Source organism: Anthonomus grandis, chromosome 9 (genome assembly GCF_022605725.1).
Source record: "Anthonomus grandis grandis chromosome 9, icAntGran1.3, whole genome shotgun sequence".
NCBI lineage: Eukaryota > Metazoa > Arthropoda > Insecta > Coleoptera > Curculionidae > Anthonomus > Anthonomus grandis.
The window spans coordinates 4324269-4347054 of NC_065554.1; the positions used below are offsets into that span (position 1 = coordinate 4324269).

At 32.7% G+C, this 22786-nt stretch overlaps 1 protein-coding gene and 2 long non-coding RNA genes across 6 annotated transcripts in view; 1 reads left to right on the forward strand and 2 right to left on the reverse strand.

Moving 5' to 3' along the window:
• LOC126740757 (uncharacterized) overlaps positions 1 to 22786 on the forward strand; it is a 70350-nt gene that overhangs the window by 39268 nt on the left and 8296 nt on the right. For 3 of the 4 annotated variants that reach the window (XR_007661987.1, XR_007661986.1, XR_007661985.1), the window contains 2 exons: positions 857 to 973; positions 9310 to 9490. This is a non-coding gene — a long non-coding RNA (uncharacterized LOC126740757). The remainder of the gene's footprint in view (positions 1 to 856; positions 974 to 9309; positions 9491 to 22786) is intronic. The other variant, XR_007661988.1, reaches the window with a different exon arrangement.
• Positions 6304 to 7124, reverse strand: LOC126740747 (uncharacterized). Its single transcript, XM_050446908.1, has 2 exons — positions 6923 to 7124; positions 6304 to 6858 (listed from the first exon to the last, which is right to left on the reverse strand). The coding sequence occupies exons 1-2, from the start codon at positions 7115 to 7117 to the stop codon at positions 6427 to 6429; spliced, it is 627 nt and encodes a 208-aa protein (XP_050302865.1). The 5' UTR covers positions 7118 to 7124; the 3' UTR covers positions 6304 to 6426.
• LOC126740759 (uncharacterized) lies at positions 11171 to 15753 on the reverse strand. Its single transcript, XR_007661990.1, has 3 exons — positions 15331 to 15753; positions 15247 to 15271; positions 11171 to 11285 (listed from the first exon to the last, which is right to left on the reverse strand). It is a non-coding gene; the product is annotated as an uncharacterized LOC126740759 (long non-coding RNA).

The following is a 22786-nucleotide window of genomic DNA, read 5'->3' on the forward strand; positions in this document are numbered from 1 at the left end:
CAATGTCAACCTCCTTTTCTTCTCCTTAAACCCACCTTCCTTTCATCTGATACAAGAATTGTAGCAGAAAGCCGGCCGTCTAAAGAGTGTTCATCCAGAAAATTGTAAGTACCTTTTATTCCAATTAACAATTAAAAAATACAGTCCACTTTTCCCCCCTAACATATATATCGAAGCTAATTAAAACGATTGAATGATAAACTATATTCACATTTTATATACAAAAATCGTTAATTTGGTGGGTATTTAATACTGGATTGGTTCTCTTTTTAAACTGACAGAAGGTTGAAGAAACATATAGTTTTATTTACACCATTGATTAAAATTGTTAAAGTCATTTGTATAGCTTGGCGACCATCAATAGTAATGAAAATATTTAAATAAATAGCAACCAAAAGTAAAAGACCATTTTTAAAGCATAGAGTAATATCATTAATGAATTATATAACTTTATGCTTTAAACATTGTATTATGCTTTTAAACGTTTTTTGGGTATTTGCAGTAAATCTTACAGCTTTTGTATAAAAACTTTTTTTCTGCCACATATCATAATGCCACCAGACTTTAATACTTTTTTAGAACGTTTTCGTTTACTTCCGGCTAATTCGCAATAAAAGAATTTTTAAAATTCTGCGTATTCGTTTTTTTTGGTCGTAACTCGTTTTTTATCAACTAAAATTTTATATGCTTCTGCGATTCGAGAATCCAAGTTGAAAAGATCTTCCTACTGAAATAATTATATCAGGGACTTAGATAGAGTACTAAAGATTTTATTTCGTCTTACATATTTGTCATATTTTAATTTAGTTTAGATTTTGATCGTTTATCTTTATTTATTTATAAATTTTAATTTTAGAATTTGATGAATGGCTTCAAAAAGGAAAACTGGAATAGAGTAAAGTACTCTAAAGGAATGGAAGCTAAAAGGAATCGGAACAACTCACAAGTATTTTATTTAGTTGTAGTAGAACAGGTAGTGTATTTTACTTTAATTTTTAATTTGGTCTGCACGAATCAATCATTTGATATAACAGAACACCAAATAATTTAATTAATTTAATTTAATAATCAAATAATTAATTAAATTGTCTCAAGACTTTCAGAAGTGAAACCATAAAAATAGACTAGAAAAATAGACATCATTGAATATTTATTGACCATAATATTAAACACAGTACCTTATTGTTAAATTTTATTTCATGGACTGTTATATATGGACTAGTGGTAATGTGAAACTTTGCCTTAAGACTACTAAAATTAGATTGTGATCTGAAATTGCATTGTCCCCAATATTAATTTTAAATTCTAACTTACAACTATAATCACTAAGTACATGATCTATCAGACTTTGATACTGTGTTAACTCTGGTAGCTCCTACTAATAAGTGTGTTTTAGGATGTTTTAACATTATAGACTCCAAATATTTAAAAAATGGTGAATATTAAGAGAGGGAGGTCTATAAACAACACTTATTTTTAGGTTTTGTTCACCCAATCCAATACAGATCAAGTTTATTAACTCACCAGTACTTGATATTTCAATTTCACGAAATTTTATCGATTTTCGTACATAGGCCTACAAGATACTTCCATACCTACAAGAATGGACAGAACAATAGTCATCCAATTGAAAAAGAAAAGTTTCATTTTCCTCTGACCATGTTTCACTACCTAAAAACACATCACAGTTTTCTTTTACCACAAAATACTGCACAAAATCCAACCATCCGTTTATTTCTAATACTCTGCAGATTCGTGTAGGCAATTTTTAGATGTTCCTACTAACTGAGTTGAATGAGAAGAACTTTCGAATTCTCAATTGTGCATTGAGTTGTCAGTGTATCCTAGATTTCACGTAATTATACTTACATTTGCATTGTTATTGTGGGAAAACAAGTTTAATAGCAGTTTATAATTGTATATTTGATTGTAATTTTTAGTTCTAAATAATTTCTTTTTATAACAGTTTTCGTTATTGTCAAAAATAAAGGTACAGTAGAACCTCGATTATCCGGGCCAGCCGGGACCGAGCCTTCGCCGGATAATCGAAAACACGGATAATCCAAAGACTCATTTTTATTTTTTTAATACATAATTTATTTAAACAAATACATGTGCCAGACGAAAAGAAACAACGTGATAAAACATAATGCAACAAAAAAAATGTTTTATTACCTATTTAGACATAATGTATTTGCTATGTATAAACGTATACATACATTATAAAAAATATTATGTAGGTTATACATATTATATTACATATTATATGTATATACATACATATGTACATATATAAAAAAATCACTAATTTTTGTTTGTTTTTGGGCCTCGTAACTTCTACACCCTATAATTTCCTTCATTTTTCTAAGCTGAAGTACATGAATGTCATCAGTTACAGGCTGTTCTTCAGAATATTGAATAAGTATGTTTACTGCATCCCTTGCTTCTCGATGACTCGTCATAATGACGCAATCATTTTTATCAGAACTCTCATTCTCATCACTACTTTTGTCAGAACTTTCTGCAGAGCTCTTGTTATGTAGATAATCGTCATCTATGATCTGATACCCTGTTTCTTGGTGATCACATTCTATCCATTCTTGTATTTGTATTTCTTTATTGTCTATTTCTTCTAAACCTTTGATTTGTGAGGCAATAGTTGCTATATTTCCGACGGACAGCTCACCTTCATTTAAGTGATTTTCATCTTCAGAACCGTCTTCATGTTCTAAAGTCATTATTTTATAAAATGATTTTTTAATGTGATCCACTTTCACATCACTCCAAGCACGAGCTACAGCATAAATTGCTTCTTTCAAATTTAGACGTTTCCAAAATCCCACAATGTCATCTTCTCCCAACAGTTGCAGCATGAGGTCTTTTCTGTAAAGTCTCTTCATGGTCTCTATAACACCTTGGTCCATTGGCTGGGCAATAGATGTTACATTCGGAGGAAAATATGCTACGAATATGTTCCCATCTGTTGACTTTAGTTGCTCTACATCAGGATGCGATGGCGCATTATCCAGTAACAGTACAGCCTTTGGTGGAAGATTATTTTCTTTGAGATAAGCTCTAACTTGAGGTATAAATTTTTCGAAAAACCACTTTTTAAAAATTACTCGATCCATCCAAGCTGCCTTTTGATTATAATAATCCACAGGCAATCTTTTTATATTTTTAAAAGCTCTAGGATTTTTGGATTTTCCAATGACGGCTAACCTAAGCTTATGGGTTCCTGAGGCATTAGCACAGCATAAAACTGTTAAACGGTCTTTGCTTACTTTGAAACCTAAAAAAAAATACAACTTTGAGAAATATTTTATACGTAAAAAAATATGTATGTAACGCTAACCTGGTGCACTAGTTTCTGAGGCTCCAAAATGTTTCTTTCTCGGCATTGCTTTCCAATAGAGTCCAGTTTCATCTCCGTTGTACACCTGCTCAGGTTTTAGGTCATGCTCTATCATGAGATTTTCCAAATCATAGCAAAATTCTACCATAGCTACATCATTAGCACTTAATTTCTCCCCTTGAACAGCTAATTCTCGTATTCCATGACGTTTTTTAAATCTGTAAAGCCAACCAGAAGATGCCGAGAAGTTGCCTTTAATTTTCAACTGCTTGTGAAACTTTTCAGCTTGCCTAGTACACATAGGTCCTGATATCGGAACCCCCACTGATCTTTTCTGCAAGAACCACTTGGTCATAGCATCATCAAGTTCTCGAAACGTAGATCCTTTTAGAGATTTCCTGTCAGAAGTAGCTTTTGCACTATCCGCTTTTGCTACAAAGCTCTGTAACTGGGATTTTTTCTTCACAATGTCAAGAACCGTTTGTTTTCCAATATTATATGTTTTAGCCAAAATAGCAACACTTATGTTATTTTCAGAGTGTTTCAAAATTTCCATTTTTTGCTCCATAGTTAAAACATTGCGTTTACGCTTTTCATTAGCACCCGTACGCTGCATTTTGTGCGCCTGTTTACGTTTAACTAATAAGCGATGAGCCGGTCGCCAATACTCGCCAGTTGGCGAAAATAACAGGTAAAAACATAAACGAAGGATTCCCCGAAAGAAACTTGGGGATTCCCCGAGACGAGCGTTTGCACGATGCGGATGATCAATTTAAAATGCCGCACGGAGAATCCGCCGCCCGGATAACGCGCGCACGGATAATCGGGGTTCTACTGTATTACGATTATTGATATTTGATTATTGGATGTTAGATTTTGGACCATGCAGAACTTTTTATAATAAAACTGATAATAAAAAAGTTTTTCTATATGTTGCTAACTTAAGTAGGGGCACTACACATACAGTGACCGCCTAAAGTTCCGCATAAATTCGATAAAAATTAGAGACATGATTTTTTGAAAAAAACGCTCGGACTTTTTTTTTAAAGTTGCGCTTAATTTTATTTTATTTTAAGTTGCGCATTATTTCACATAATTTTTTTGTATACAGGGTGGAACAAAAAAAAGATATGACGTCATCGGTCATTTTTTTAAATGGAATGCTATATTTTTTATTGCATTTATGAAATATAGGCGAAATTCCAAGCAAGTTTCGTATAACACACCTTATCTCAAAACTCAACTGTTTCAGAAATATTTACAATTAACCAACAAGAAAGAAAGTGAGTACGCGTCTATTTACAAATTAAGATAAAATGGAGGATAAAATGTTATAAACTGTAAAAACTCTTATCAATGCATTAAGTGTTCAAACTGATCCCCATTTACTTCTTGACAGAAAGCAAGACGGTTTACAAACTCATGTAAAACACTATCAATTATTTCGGGTAATATACAGTGCCGGCCAAAAGTGGAGAAACTTATAATATTTTAATTTTTTTCTTATTAAAACTAATTCGAAGTAATTGTAAATAATGTTTATGGTTATATCTAGTAGTGATGAAAATAATTAGAAAAAAAAATTGAAAACAAATAATTTATTACAAAATATGCAAACAAAATTTATTTTCTCTAAGGACAAAAATGGAGAAACTTTTTATTTTTATGACATAATTATGTTATAATACAAAATGTGGATAAAAGCACACTAATACTTTGTGGCATAACCATTATTCTTCACAACTTCACTACACCGTCTTGGCATAGATTCAAGAAGATTATATATCTATAATATCTCCGAAAATTTCACTCCATGCTTCTTTTAGGACTTGGAATAATTTGTCTTTATTTCGGAACTTCTCGATGGTATTTAAATCTGGACTTTGAGCTGGCCACTTCAGAACTTGAATTTGTTGAGAGGTTAGGAAATTTTTGACAATTTTAGAAGTGTGCTTGGGGTCGTTATCATGCTGGAATTTCCAAATTAACGGCAAATTATCCTCGGCGTAGGGAAGCATATTATTCCTTAAGATGTTTAGATAATATTGGCTATTCATGATCCCATCTATTCTCACCAGTGGACCAACGTCATGCCCGGAAAAACATCCCCACACCAACACATTACCGCCTCCATGTTTGCTTGTGGGAATAGTGTACTTTGGGTTGAATTTTTCATTTTCGGGACGTCTAACCCATCTCATACCATCTGACCCAAATAAATTGAACTTACTTTCATCTGACCATAAAACGTTTTTTTATTGATTATAGGTCCAATGTAAGTGTTCTTTTGCGAATTTTAAACGAATTTGTCTATTTTTCGTTGAAATGAAAGGTTTTTTTTTACCGGTCTCCTGGCTTTTAAGTTGGCGTCACATAAACGTCTTCGAATAGATCGAACTGAAAGGGAAATGCTGGGATATGCCTTTTTTAGATCTTCGTCGGAGAAAAATGGATTTCTTATAGAACATCGTCTAATCAGCTTATCAGTTGCAGATGTTGTTTTTTTGGGTCGACCTGGCTTAGAGATGCTGGCAGTAGTGCCTCTAGTTTGCCACAATTTGATTTGTTTACAAATGACACTTTTACGAAGATCAAGTTCTCTAGCGATTGTTACTTGTTTTACTCCCGCATTGTGCTTCTCAATGGGCTTGTTGCCGACTTTTTTTTTTCGCAATTTTTTTCATAGAATTCAACAACGCTTAACATCCTAAATAAACTGTAAAAATTTCAGCTTTCTATGTATATCCAATCTTTAGATATTCGACGTTAAATATTGAATATCCGTAAAAGCCGCTCCCTCCATTTTTGACGTCACGCCGCAGCAGCTCTCTGCGGGCGACCTACCCCGAACGCATTTGAGTCGGACATTTCAGTGTTTTTGATGTTATTATTTATTATTATCTAGTTCGCCGCTATAAAAAAGGGTCTATTTTGTTTGATGGCTGAATGTAATAAAACACTATTATTATTAGTTAAACTATTGTTTTGATTAGTGGAGTTTTGTGCAATGTTTTCAGTCGAAAGAGGCTTCATAAAGGCAGATTCTGGGAATTTGCCAGAAGTAGATATGTTCATGGTGCTGGATTATTTTTTTCAGCAAACCGCATTATCTTCGAATCATTTTGCTTAAATGCACATTTTCTTTTTTTCTTCTCTTTTTCCACTGGCACCAAATCATCTGGCATACATTGAATTCCCTTGCTGCGACTTTCTACCTTAAATAAAACTTGAATGCCTACATCTTTTTGTTTCGGTTCTGTTTCGCTTGTCACGTTATCTTCTTGCTCAACATCCTCGACTTCAGCAGAAGTCCCAGGAAGTAGTAAACTATGAATCAAAGACCGCTGTTCTTTTTTTTGTAAAAACTTCGACTGTTTCGCTTTATGTGCTGTTACTCGACTTTTTTGGCAATCAAAAAATCTCGGTACTACATTTGGCTTAATAAGAATATTACCTTTTTTCATAGTTTTTAAATACATATAATTTTCTATGTCTTCTTTTACCTAAAAGAGGTTAAAGATATAAAATATTTTTTATTCTGCGTTATCATCGCAAACTTTAACTTACATCAAAATGATCCTCACAACAATAAACGTGTGATTTACCAGAAACAAAAACTTCTCGACGCATAGCTTTTTGCCAAACCTTCCTAGCTGTAGGATCAGAAGGCACGTTTATAAATAGTTTCTCAGGGGCATTTTTTGAGGTATTAGGACACTCAGGTATAATACAATATTTCCTCGTAGTTTTTTTTTCACTCATGGTACACCAGAAATTAAATTAAAAAAAGTTACATAACAGAAAACACCACACGAATACTCGCAACAGACTAAACAAACACGTTTTTTAATTCGATTTCCACTGTTTCTGGCCGTCTCCCGATACCGCGGCGCGGTCGCACCGTCTCGTCTGCTGCATCGTGACGTCACCCGAAGCTCCGCCCCGTTTTCGCGTGGAGCAACTTTGTTAATTTTTTTAAGGGGTTAAAAGTAGGAATAAAAATCTAAAAAATTGGGAATTTACTTTATAGGTGTTTTTCTTTCGATTTGTAAAATAAAAAAAAAATCGAGAACGGGCCCATTATAAGTTTTTTTTATTTGTTCAGATAAATTTATACCTCGAGGCATTTTAATACTAAATAGGCTTCTTCACAATCGAAAACGAACTGCTTCAAACGAGACCTATTTATTTTAAAATATTTAATACAAAAAGTTTCTCTATTTATGTCCTCAAGTAAAAAATTCATTGTTTACTATTTAGATTCCTGTGATAAATATTTAAACTGTTTTGGTATGAATTTATGGCTTAGGCTAAGATAAACATTTTTAATACATGGTGTCACAAAATTTTTGAATAGATTATTAGATTAGAAAAGTTTCTCTACTTTTGGCCGACACTGTATGTCTTAATTTCATATCTAATTCTATTTTTCAAATCTTCTACGTTGTTTGGCCATAGAAAATAGTCGCAGGGATTTAGGTATGGTGACCGGCCACTCTATTGGCCCTCTTCGTCTTATCCATCTTCCTGGGAACACTGTATCCAAGTATTTACGGACATCTCGAAAGAAATGTGGCGGTGCGCCGTCTTTCTGAAACCACAAATTATTTGTCGGGACAGCAGGGTCTTGTTTGTCTGGGTATAGGGCAGCCAAAGCAGGGATAAGATCTTCTTGAAGAAAATTCAAATAGCGTTGTCCTGTTAAGTTTTCTTCGAAAAAGTATGGCCCTATTACTTTATTTTCCACGATACCAGCCCAAACATTAATAGATTTACGGTACTGTGTATGAGCCTCAGTTGCCCAGTGTGGATATGACACTGAGCAGTACCGACAATTTTGCCGATTTACTACACTGTTCAAACAAAAAGTTGCTTAATCCGAAAACAAAACTCGTAACACAAACTAACGGTTATTATTGCAAATGTTGATCATTTGCTCGCAAAATTGGTTTCTTCGATCAGGATCGTCCTCATTTAATTCGTGTATTAGTCTAATTTTATAAGGGTGGTATTCATTTGCTTTTAAGATGCGTCTTACTGACGTTTCGGCTATATTATTATCAACTGAAATTTGTGAAATTGCATTGTTTGAATTTTCTTCGACGGAGAGCAGAACGTTTAGTTTTGTTTCTTCAGAAATTTTTGGACGACCTGATCTCGGCAAATCCCTAACATGACCTGAAGTTATGAATTTGTGCTCTATTCTGCTAGTAACTATTGACTGAGAAATAGGATGGTTTGGGTATTTGGCATTAAACAGTTCACTTCTTTTTGCGTGCGCACTCGATCTCCGTACCCTAGCATCATTTCAATTCGTTGGGTTTTCGTTAAATTAGCCATCATTTATTCTGATAAAAACTATTAATTTTCGAACTGACAGTGTTTATAACATTATTTTTATTCTCGATTTTACCTTGATTTGTAAATCGACGTACTTATTTATTTTCTTGTTATTTAAATGTAAATATTTCGAAAATAGTTTTGAGATAAGGTGTGTTATACGAAACTTGCTTGGAATTTCGCCTATATTTCATAAATGCAATAAAAAATATAGCATTCCATTTAAAAAAATGACCGATGACGTCATAACTTTTTTTGTTTCACCCTGTATACAAAAATTTATGTGAAATAACGCGCAACTTAAAATAAAAATCGACGGCTCTGAGCGTTTTCTCAAAAAAATCATGTCTCTACTTTTTATCGAATTTATGCGGTCACTGTATATCTTACAGACCATATGTAAAATAGACAATCTATTTAACTAATATAAACTGTCACTGTAACCTACATACAATATACATTTACGATATATTACTAAAATTGCATAAAAATACTGTAAATTGAAACTTCAACGTAGTATAATTATTGATTGATTGAACATCTAAAAACTAAAATAGTAACTATAAAACCTTTTTTGTGAAGTCTAAATAATGTTATGAGATAATTTTTTTTAGCAGATGACCGATCAGCCCAAAAACCTATAGGCATCTATATGCCTTCTTTTGAGAAGAAAAGAGTATTAACACCAATTGAAGCAAACATTGTATGACTAACTTTGAAAAAAAACGAAAACCAGGGTTCTCAGAAAGGCCTTTGAGAAAGAAAAAACATTTAATATTCTGAGGCCTGGAAAAGGTAATATTTTTTGTTAATCTTAAAGATCTCGTTAAAATCTCTTTAAAATCTTTTTTTAAGCAGTTTTACTTACCTTATGGTTTATAGTAAATAACACTTTGATGTTTTCAACTTGAGCACTATAAATTACCTTCATTAATAAATGCGTTACCATATACTTATAAACTTAAATACCGATAACATCTTATAAGCTAGTGTGCAAATTTTGATGCCAAGAAAGAGAAAAGGTAAAATTAAGCAGAGTGTAAATTTGGTATAAGTTTATCCTTTGCTATTATCGATCGTTTTTTGAATTTTGATTCTGCAAGCCTGTGCAATACGAGATAAGAGATTTGTGTTGGTGTGAATTTTGAACATTATTTTTTATTCTCTTTGGACATTCGTGTATTGTGGAATTTTTAACTAACAATGAGCATTTACGATTTTTCGTTTTTTGTGTAATTCTGAGAGAGGTATAATCCCTATAAATCTACCAGGTCATTTTATAAGTGAATATCTTCGTATTGTTATGAAAATGTGAATAGGGTCATTATTTTTTATTGTATGTTGTACTTTCGGCTTACGAGTTTATTTGGTATTCTACTTACCTTTACTTTAATGCTTTCACCTGCAGAGTTGCTCATTGATTGCTTTATTAGTACTATAAAAGTTAATATAGGGTCAGAGTTTTAATATAAACCTCCATGCATGATAAAAGAAATAAATATTTACCACATATTTAAATTCAATATGTGTATTTTTTTTCCAAATTTCCTAAAGATCATCATGTAAAAAAATAATTGATGTCATTTCGCAAATTGGATGAAGGCAGATGATGATTATTCATTTTCACTTCAAAGGACTCTTTCTTCAGAATTATGGGTGGGAGTATGTTATCAATTATAAAAAGTAAGTGAAAATTTTAATTATGGGCACCAAAACGGTGGTTCTATGAATATACATTTTATTACTTGCAATAATTCATTCTCAGATGCAATATTAAATAGGTCAATTTTTTGCAAAGCTAGTTCAATTTTATATACACTATTGAAATCGGTTTTGTAATGGTATTACTAGCGCTTACTAATTTTTTTAATCTTCTTTCGATCTTCTGGGTTATTCATAAAGTTTGTACTTGGTTATCCAACCATTATCTCGTGCGCCACCCTCAAGTTTAATGAGGATGAGGGACCACAGCCTATCGGGTAGCCTTTAAACAGTGGAGAAAGTAATCCAGGTCTTCTGTGTGAGTAGAACAATAGGCAAAATTGTAACAAAATCACATTTATTCCTTCCCAAACCTAACATGTCATCTCTCTGCTTCTTAGCAGAGAGATGACGTGATGAGATGATGATGCAGTATAATGATGAGAGGTTTATTAAGAAGTGTTCTTCTTAAAAAACCTTACATACGGCCTAATTCAATACGGTACGGTGCGGGAAGAGAAGAGGAGGGATGCAATGAAGAGAACCCATGTCGGTAAGCAACATGTAAAAGCGGTACGGTTAATTATGGCAGTGGATCAGATACAGCCCAGAGGAATTAAAGCATGAAAGGGTCGGTATTAATCGGTATGGTAAGCGGTAAATCACCCACAGGAGATGTAAGCGGTCTAATATGGAAAATAAATGCGGGCGCTCGTAACCATGGCCAACTCTGTTTAAAAATTCGCGGATTTAATTATGTAGGTAGAAGATGGCAATGTTGTCAGGTTGGGAATAACGGGATAATATCCAATGCAGGGTGCTATCTCGTAACGGTCCGACACGTAACCCTCTGCACTTTATTAAGGAGTCCACAGCGTTACCATGTAACCTTAGAACATTGAAAGGCTAGAAGTAGCATACCGTGGAACTGTGGGCAGGTTTGTTTGCTTGCAACATCTCTGATGCAATGATGCCAAATGCTCATAGAGAAATGGAAAAAATCACTTTATAATATCATAAAAATTTTCAGTTGTTTCCGAAGGCTCAAAACAATACTACTTTTATAAAATAACCGTTTAATAAAATATCAAGCATTTTTTTAAAGAAATTTGATAAGATACTCTATATCGAAGTCAATATACGTTAAATAAATGAAAATAAAGTACGAAGCCACGAGAAAACGGTAATGGCATCGCAACGCCGCTCGATCGCATTGTTGATGCCACCGATACAAGCACTTTCTACCAGTGACGTCGTCAACAAATATTTACCTGATAAATTTTTGTTAATTATTATAGAGTTTGAGTATAAGTAATATTACCATTTACGAGCTATTTATGTGTTTTTTAACGGACTTCGTTAGAGGAAGGTCCTAATAAAAGGCAGCATTTTTGTCAAAGCATTTTTATGGAAATTAAATATTTTAATAATATAATATTATAGATTTCTTAATAAATCATGTTTTAAGACACAAATTTTTATTATTTGGCATAATTTTATTGTTATATTGGATAAAACTCAGTTTTACATCAGTTACTTTATATCACATAATATATACCTCTATGGTGCTGACTTTTTCAAAGGGACAGTATTGCTTCAGCGGAAAGAGTTAAAACTACAAGGATGTTCAAATTGTGAAGGAGTTGCAGGTTTTTTATAGGTTATAAGATTTTTATTATGAGTATTTAGCCTGTACAATGGTTTTGATACATTTAACAGTGACCTATATAATACCTAATACCAATTATTATATGATATTAATTTATACTAAAAAACAAAGCTTACCTGAGAATAAAGACTATGTACAATAGATTAGATTAGATAGTTTATTAGTAGAAATATACAAGTACTTTAACAAGTCAAATAAAATATGTAGTATGTTGGGCTTTTTCGAAAATCATGTTATTATTTCTTAAGTATTTTAATAATGACTTGAGAAATCTAATTCAATTTCTTTGGCGCAAATTTGTTTGTTGCAATCTTCGAATTTTAATTTTTTGTTCTTTATTTTCTTTGCCATAATTTGGTGACGAGTGATTTAGCTTTTGAAACGATGGAATCATCAGTGCTTAGGTCCTCAGGATATCATTTCGATTTTACCCTAGAATAATATACACAAAAATACAGTATTAATTAAAAAGAAAAAGAAAAAATTAAAAAAATATATTATGATAAACCAATTGATCAATAAAATGCATGTTATTATAAAGAATCTTTGTAATATCATACATTTGATTAATTGCATTTAATTAAACAAATATAACACAATAAAATACTATATCACTTTTAAATAAGATATATAAAATAGGATGATACATGCATAAAACTAGTACTCTATTTTGAGTGTATTTTTACCTTTTCCTTGGCAGAGTCAGGGAATGTGTAGCAGTTAAACAAAAACGGCTTGGATGAGAAATAGTAATTGTTGACCTAGACCCCACGGTTACTGTAGAACTATTAATCTCAGATGCAGTTATTGTTGATGATGAATGATCAGATCTGTAATTATACAAAATTTGGTGTATCAAGAATATTAATCTATTTTAATTATCCATACTTGTCTATATTAGCTTCACTGTTTGTACTATATACCATTTTGGAAGCTAAAGAAGTTTTTGCACTCTTCAGCAAAACTACCCCTGCAGCTTTGAAGGGTAAATCACTTGGTAAATTAACTGAATTATCGGCTGCTGTGTTTTTAACCAGTGCATCAGAAATCCTAGTAAAAAAATAGTTTTACACACATACCTAATCTAATAAGTATTAGGTATAAATAAAGCTTATATGAGTAACACTAATACTTTTTGTGACGATTTTTTTATACTAGAAAAATATATTTTAAAAAAAACTACCTTTGAGGTAGAGCTGATTTTTTTAATAAAGTCTGGCTACTGATAATATTATCTTCCTTATATAATAAATCACTTCTAAGGATGTGAGCTGAATAAACAAATATGTTCTTTTTAATTGTGTTGATTTCCATTAATAAAATCCATTGTTCCCTGTGGGCATATATTAAGCAATCTATAATAAGTATTTGATATTTAATCAAAAAGCAAAAAAAAATACAGTAATAAATTAATATGTGGTGCCAATTACTATATGTATTATTGTAAGTTGCAATATGGTAAAACAAACAATAAATTATCGACCAAATTTTAGGGAAAGACAAAATTAACTTTATACATAGATATCAATATCTAAATAAATTTTGAAATTAATAATTTCAAAATTCTTTAAAGGCAATAAAAAATTAGTAATTTCATCTATCTACCTAATATCTATATTAAAAAAACATAACTATATAGGTACATTTAAAAATATAAATATTTTGGTATTTTACGCACACTTTCACATTTAGGTTAATATCTATAAGATCCCCTATTCTACGTTTATGATGATGGTAACCTTATGATGTGATGTTATGAAAGTATCGGTACTTACTTGTGAAAAGATCGGCTGGAATCACCTTTTTAAGGTCGGGGCACACATATCCGTACCGAGACCGCACCGTGCCCACAGCGTAGCTCGGCCGTGTCTCGGTGCGTTATCTCCCAAAACACACATCTCCGACACACGGCCGTATCCCGCATCGCATTGGACGGTCATGACGCACTTTAAAGTATTCAGTTTGAATCGAAACTTAATTGGGTTGGTACATTAAATTCATTTCAAAAAAAAATGTTTTCGAAATTTGGTAATGATCAACAAATGCAGCATTCGCAATACGAGAACAACTAAATGATTTCTTTAGTTCTATAGAGGGCAGCGTAGATTGGCAGGAAAATACAGCCCTGGCAATTTAAATAATTTAATTTATGGATCATATTTGCCAGTTTTTTTAGATGTTGCATCTTTTTTGCTAAAATGTAGTAAATAAAATCTAGATCGTGTCAAAATTCATGTTTTTTACTAGTTATTTGGTTTCTTCGCCGTAAAAATTTTTTTTCCAAGACGAAAATCCCAAACAACTAATGTAGAATCTAGTGGTAAAAATATTGGTAATTAAACCTTGTAACCTTTTTTTATGTAAATTTAAAAACTAAATAGCTAAAAATAATTATTATAAACTAATAGCTTCTCAATTTCCATTTTAATTTCCAGCTGTATGATTACTACGGGAACGCACCGTCGTCCGTCACCGTCGATTTTTAAAACAAAACTATTCTAGCTCGTTGCGGAGTCGGCGCACGGGCACGGTGCGGTCATGTTAAGACTACTTCATATGATTACGAACGACAATTCACAACCGAGACACGGCCGTGCTACGGTGCGTGCTCGGTGCGGACTCGTTGCGGGCATGTGTGTCCCGACCATTATCATGATGCGGCACAAACGACACAAGTTTTTGCCATCCTAGCAATTTAAAAAAACACTAAAATGTGGCCTTTTTCCTTTTTAAACCAAAAATTAATGAAAATACACGAATCCCGAAAATAAACAAAGAGGCCGTTTGACAGATGACACTACGCGTATGGCTCAGGCGCTTAAGCTCCGGTGTTGTCGCTTCAAATTTTTTAGAAGCAGTCTTAGCGATAAGAATGTTAATAATTTTGTTTTTTTTGCTTAAGGATATTATATTTATTCTTAAAATAGATTAATTGTAGTATTTATTCTTTTTATTTTAAATTTTCCTATAAAATACAATACAAATAAGTTAAATTAACGTTATAATGATGGTTAAAATATAGCTAAAAATTTCCTCCGTTGGAAATTTGCGTCGACTTGACAACAGAGAATCGGCAAATATGTTTGTAAACAAAACACCCCTCTTGCCCCTGTGCACATGTTGGACTCAAACAAAGTTGTTGTTTACTAATTCTAGCCTTTCAATGTTCTAAGCATGTAACGGTCCGGCACGCAACGCCGTGTATCCTGTGGACACGAGTAATAGGAAAAAGGGATTTGCCTACCTTCTTACCTAATATACTTACATACTGGCAACAGCGGCGGAGCGATGTACGGACTGTGGGGCTTACCTCGGTCGGTTATTGCTGACGCTTCGATCGGTTCTCTGGAGTGACTACTGACATATACCTAGTCTGACAACAGACTAGGTATATGTCAGTAGTTGTTCAGTATCGCAGGCTGTCGAATATAAAAAATATTTAAAATAACATGAAAGCAAGACGTTTGCCTGAGAACTTTCCTACAAAAGTTATAAGTAACAGTGTGATAAGGTTGAAATTATGCAACAAGTTTGATGTCGAGGTAAGAATAACGTAATTATTTGTTGTACTATTATTACATGTGACAACATAAGGTCAAGCGCTGTATCTAAACAAAGTAAATTTAGCATGTATAATAAATAAACAGGGAGGTATCACATTTTTAAGTTTTAGTGTAAAACTATAGTATTTTTATCAAGAAAACACATAAAACTAGTAAATTTTTTTTTTTTTTAATTTAAAAAAAAAAAAAATTTTTAAATTTTAAGCAGCCAGGCCGCGTGATTTCTAAACATCATGGACTTGTAACTGAGGCTAACGCTATTGGCTGAATCTTTTGGCGCCATATTCGAGTTAGGTACGTGGGATTAAAATGATAGTTTGCGCTGTTTTAAGACGAGTGTTGATTGTGAGAACATTAAATTTTTCAGTTTCTTTGTATAATAAATTGTTTTTCGAGAAAGAATATTTTATTAGGTAATGAATTAAACACTTTTGGAATTGAAAATAATGTATCATTGCTGGCTCATCATATTTATTTATTTTTTAACAGAGTGATTTGTTATTTTATAAATAAAATATATGTTGTTTAGACTCTAATAACGATTTTATATTTTATTTATTACTCTTTACGTAAATTATTATAAAGATGCATTATAAGTTCGTTATATTAGGCTAAATAAATGATGTGGTGAAACCATCTTTTTTTTTTCTTCCTTTTTTGGAGTATATAAGAAAAAAACTTATTTATAAAGAGAAGAAAAAACTTTTAAAAAATTGTGAAGGTTTACGTGGTTAATTAACCCAACCCAACCCAACACGCGGATGTGACGTCCATAGAGAAATGAATATTAAAAGAGTGTTTGCAAGGTAGCCTAATTTGATCATCAAGTTTTAAAATTTAACCTAAGAAATTTAGTTCGGTTAGACGGCATCGAGGGCCAACTTCTGTCATAATTGTCATTAGATTATCGATTTTCTTTCGTTCCTTGCCATCACCCACCTTCGCATCATCGATCGTCGCCATTGCTTATTCCTTTTTATTTGAGCGTCCATTGGGTGTGTTCTTTTGTTTTTTTCTCAACAAAAAATAGTTAAAAATGTAGCTTAAAGTCATTCAAGTGTAATTTCATCATATAGGTAGAAGCTTTTTTGTTGTTTTATTGTGTGGTTTCAGATCCCTAGGATGGGGTAAGTGCAATTTTTTTTATCAAATAGTTTTCACCATGTTGTAGGTCACCTAAAATTGTTGTTTACCATTTTAAAACTGCCCTAATAATGTCATTACCAGGAAAATTAATTTTTAAATGCAAGGCACCCACTTGTTCTAATATATACTATTGTCCTATTGAAGATTCATACAAAAATAAAATTTTCTTTAAATTTCCTGAAAGTGACATTATTAGGAGGTTCGAATGGTTTGAAATACTTGGTTTAAGCCCAACCTCAACAAGGTGTTATTTATGTCAAGACCATTTTGATGATATTTCATTTACTAGTACTATACTTACTTATTTAAGAAAGTGTGCTTTCCCAATTGCTGGCCCAAGTATTATTCAAAATGCCCCAGTACTGGTCGAGGCACAAGTACCTTGGGAAGATACATTGACTTTATTACCTGCTATCATAATCCATCAATCTCAATATAATGTTCAGAATGAACATAATTATGCTAGACCACTTTTTACTAGGTCTGACAAAAGGTATCATCAGTGCTTTGCTGCTAGGAAGTACCAAAAGCACAATAAGTGAAACAACTTCCATTCTACCAGGTCACTACTCAAGGAGGTACCTCACCTCGATAAGATGGGAGTAAGAACCAGGGATTCTCTTTGAATATTTAAGAAAAAGGACTGATGACATCTAGAATTTAGGGTATACATCAGTGTCAACTAATTTTTAATATCATACTCTCCATAAAGAATATTTTAATTACAGGGTTAGTTTTTATATATTACCACACCCCTAACATTTTTGGGGACCCTCTGTACAAAAAAGTAGGTAGTAAATGTAAAATTTTTAGGGCATATTTTTGAGAAATATAGTTCTTAGGTCTATAAATAATTAATTTATAAATTTGATAAATTGTAATTTTTATATCATATCCTCAAAATGTAAAATGTAAAAAGCAAAATACATACCATGGACAGTGTTGTGCTAAAGCAGCACAAAAACAAATTGTATCAGGATCCCTTTTAAGACAATAAATTATAAACTTACTTTACAATTGACTTAAATTCTACCCCTACCCTTGTTAATTTGTTGATAACAGTGAAATTAACCTTAAAAGCAAATTTGATGAATTTAATGTCAAAACACTAACGAATTCAATTAAAAAATGTATAAAATAAACTTAAATTACATACATTATCACTCTTAGCCTCTTCAAAAATTAAATTAATACACTTGCACTATTTCATAATTTTTTTGAGTTTGTGATCGAGATTCACAGCCTTTACGCTGTTAAAAATTGATTTAATGGGTCAATAATTTTAAATTTCGCGCCATTCTAAAATTTTGAATAGCCTGCCTTTCATTTCTATGACGGATCGGTATTACAGTAGACTATTTTACCGACTGTGACAAATGTCAATTATTTTAGTTCGGTTAGACCGCAACCGTACGCTGCAATCGAATTTAGGGTAAAGATGGTGCCCACTTGTCACTATGGGATTGAACCCTCTCATACTTTTAATTACTCTATGGTGACGTCACAACTATACAGGTAACGTGTCTGGCTGCTCAACATTTAAAAAAAAATTTTTTGACTAGTGTCATGGGTTTTCTTGATAAAAATACTACAGTTTTACACTAAATTAACTCAGAAAATTTAAATAAAACATACTTAGTTACCTACTACACACATGTTTTCTTTTTTCGTACAGCTCTGAATGAGAGATTTACAAAATAATACGAAGAAAGCTTGGACTATAAAACGAACAATAGAATCGATGGGAAAAAAGCAAGACAGAAATATTTTCAAAAGAGAATATAAATGCCATAGGAATACTAGATGCATAGATCTAGGAGAAGAAGCTAAATTAAAAATTGTGGAGTTATTTCAACGGGGACATTCCGCGGCCTCCGCTTACCATACGTATTATGCATGAATGATGGATTTATTGGGAGAAGATTATGGTAGTAAAGTATCCGACAGATGCATTTTTTCGACAAAGACTGACGTGCAAACACGTCATGTGGGAAAAAAACTTTAAAGCAAACTTTGGTGAAAAAAGTGGAGAAGGAATGATGAAGCAGCTAGAGGAGAATTTAAATGAAGCACAAAATAGTGACGGAACCTTGTATGGAATATCAAGAATTGAAGATTTATGCTGTTGCACTGTGCACTTCCGTGATGCAAAGAACTTTAAATCTACCTACAGTAAACGAACTGTTATTAGTGGATTCTTCTGGTAACTGTGATAGCCAAAATCACAAGATTTATTTTTTTATTATTCAGACACCTGCTGGAGGATTACCAATCGGTTCTATAATATCAACCAGCCTAAAATCGGAAGTATTTGATGCAGCTCTCCAAAAACTTATTGAAATTCTTCCTATTAAAATTTCTCGATTTCTCGACGATGACTTGACAGAAACCAATATTTTACGTAAATATTGGCCTAATTCTAACTTTTTATTATGTACGTTTCACGTTCTTAAAGCCTCATGTAAGTGCATTCAGACCGGAAGCCATGGTATACTTAAAGAAGATCAACAACCCATGTAGAAACTCTTTCGAAATATTTTAATAGCCTCTGACAATGAAGGGTTTGAAGAATCTGTAAGTTTTCCAACAGACCTGCAAATATCCATTATTCCTAAGTTATGTTGAGAACTTGTTGAAAAAGAAAGAGATGTGATGTATGTTGTACAGGAATCAGTTATTATTAAGAGGTACGAACACAAATAATTACACCGAAATTACTTGTCGGTTACTAAAAGACATAGCTTTAGATAGAACAAAAGCGTTTAATTTAACTCAATTAGTAGATTTTATTATAAAGAATTTTGAAAGTTACTACAAGCAGCGTCTTTTAGATTTGATTATGAATAGAAATACAAAAAGTGTTTTAAATCGATACATCACATCTGATAAAGATGTTAATCATGATAATATCCATGAAATAAATAATTTTGAATATAGTGTTCTTAGCAGTAGTGATAATACTGTTTCTTACATGGTAGATATGCTTTCTGGGAAATGCACTTGCTATATAGGGATCAATGGATAACATTGTAAGCATCAAGCTGCTGTTTTAACAAAATATAATTTAAAATTCAGTTTGAATACATTAAGTGAAAATGTTAAGCGTCAGGTGTTTAGGGTAGCAAGTGGCAAAGAACCAGACAGGAAAATGTTTCTACCACTGTAAGGTGAAATGAATGAGGAAATAGTGTGTGGTGACGAGGAAAAAGAAACAGATAATAATAATCAATCACAAACAAATAATGAAATTTCACTAAATGAAGATAATAGCCCTAAAAGTGTTTGATCACCCCAAGAAATTAATGAAATAAAAGAAGAATGGAAGAAACACTATCTTGATATTTTACGAAAAATTGATGAAGATCCTACCACATTTTGTCCAGCCGTAAAACAGTTTTTGAGTAATAAAAATAAGTATGCCAGGACCAAAATAGTCTAGTTAGTGGCTTATATACCTGTTTTAAGTATAAAGAAGTAACTTGCAGCAAAAAGAGAGTTGCTTTAGGACACGGTACGAAAATATCTGTTCAACCAACTGCTGTGTCAAGAAGAGCGACCAGTATGGGTGGAAGCATGGCTCTTAGAAACGCCAAAGGATTTTCAATTAAAAAAAGTAGAAATCCTCATGCGCTCGCTAAATGCGTTAACGAACGCAAGGCGCTTGGTTCTAACAAGTTTAAAAAATAATAGCTCTACGAATGTGTTTTAATTACTTACTTAATAATAATAATAATAATAATAAATAATTTAACTGAACAATTGTAAACCTCTACAATTGTTGAATCTGAACATTTATTGTAATATTACTACCTATTATTTTTGTTAGTTTTACATTATTATTATATTTACCTATAATAATAACAAGCAGTTTAAAATGTTTCACATTTCCTATCGAATGATTATCTTTCGTTTAAAAATAAAATACCTATTCCTACTTAAGCTATTTACACTAAAGAACTGAATTAAGTGGTTCGGAGATTTCGAAAAAAAAAACCTTAAAATGTATAAAACTTCTAGCTGATATACTGTTAGGGTGCGCTACTTCTAGCGCAATTGCTATTACTGTTTTTAACTTCGGCTGGCCGGATTCGCATAGCACGGGTGCTGTTACTGTATATGCCTCCCAGCCATCCCATCGCGTTATACAGGGTGAGTTTTTTAGAGTGTTACAATGCGATATGTCAAAAACGGCTGCAAATTTTTTTTTGACATTTTGGTGACATTTCAAGTATACCGGGGGGCACTTTTTGTGATATTTTTGACATTTGTCCCTTCACCCCCCTAAGAGGGAAAGAGGGAGGGTCACTTCCTTATTTTAAATGGAATGACGTGTTTTTTATTCTTAAATACGAATCTACATAAAATATGAAGTCTGTTCACAAAAAATTTTCAAAAATTGCTCTGCTGGTTACGGAATTATGATCAAAAATGTTTTGATCAAATTTAAAAATAATTCGAATATTCTACTACAATAAAAACAAATTATTTCCTACTTTTTAACTATTTATCGTCTATGTATTATGCCTAAGGAGCTGTTCGAAGTGACCGCCTTCGACTTCCAAACACTTTCTTATCCTTTCTTGACATGAGTTTCGTACCCGCTGTAACATTGCTGGTGTCACTAATGAACAAGCAAAACGAATCCTGTTCTTCATGTCCTCTGGAGTTGTAGGTGCACTAGCCATTACTTTGTCTTTTATAAATCCCCATAAAAAAAAGTCAAGGGGGTCAAATCTGGCGAACGAGCAGGCCAGTTGACAGGATCACCTCGACCAATCCACCTGTTTTCAAAAATCTCATTTAAATAAGTACGGGCCTGTATGGCATAATGGGGTGGAGCTCCGTCCTGCTGAAACCATACGTTAGGATTTAAATTTTGGTTTAGTAGACGAGGTAACTGATTTCTTAAAAAATCTGTGTAGACCTGTCCATTTAAATGACCTTGGAAAAAATGCGGACCAATAACTCTATCCTCGAAAATACCACACCATACGTTCACAGACCAGGGATGTTGATTTGGTACAGTTCTCATCCAGTGAGGATTATTTGCTGCCCAGTAATGCATGTTGTGCCTGTTTACCTTTTAGAAAAACAAACAACCAAAACTTGAATATGTTCTAATTTAAATAAGTTAAATCTTACCTGCCCGCAATTATTAAAAGAAGTCTCATCAGAAAAAATAACGTTTCTCAAAAAATGGTTATTTTCACGCATTTTTGTTGAAATCCAAGTGCAAAAATTAATGCGATTCTCAAAATCATGTCCGTAAAGCTCTTGATGAAGTGTAATGTGGTAAGGATGAAACTTGTACCGGTGCAGAATTGTTATAATTGGTGATTGACTAATTCCAGCATCTAAAGCAAGCCGCCTGGTGATTTGAGGATCAATAGCTACTGCTCCTAATACAGCAACTGCCTTATTTTCATCTGTTTGCGTTTTAATCCGATTTCGTCGTTTACTTTTTAGACTACCAGTCATACGACTTCTGGTCTCCAGTCTCTTAAAGGCCATATGAGATTTTGGAATATCCGGAAACCTCTCAGCCCACACTACTGCAGCCTCCGTATAATTTTTTCTGCACTCCCCCAAAATTAACAACATATGTTGCCATGGAAATCCTACTATTACTAGGATTTTCATTTCCATCCATACTAGTAAAATAAATAGTAGGATTTCCATGACAACCGGCTGTTATTATGGTAAAATATTCGAATTATTTTTAAATTTAATCAAAACATTTTTGATCATAATTCCGTAACCAGCAGAGCAATTTTAAAATTTTTTTGTAAACAGACTTCATATTTTATGTAGATTCGTATTTAAGAATAAAAAACACGTCATTCCATTTAAAATAAGGAAGTGACCCTCCCCCCCTCTTAGGGGGGTGAAGGGACAAATGTCAAAAATATCACAAAAAGTGCCCCCCGGTATACTTGAAATGTCACCAAAATGTCAAAAAAAAAATTGCAGCCGTTTTTGACATATCGCATTGTAACACTTTAAAAAACTCAC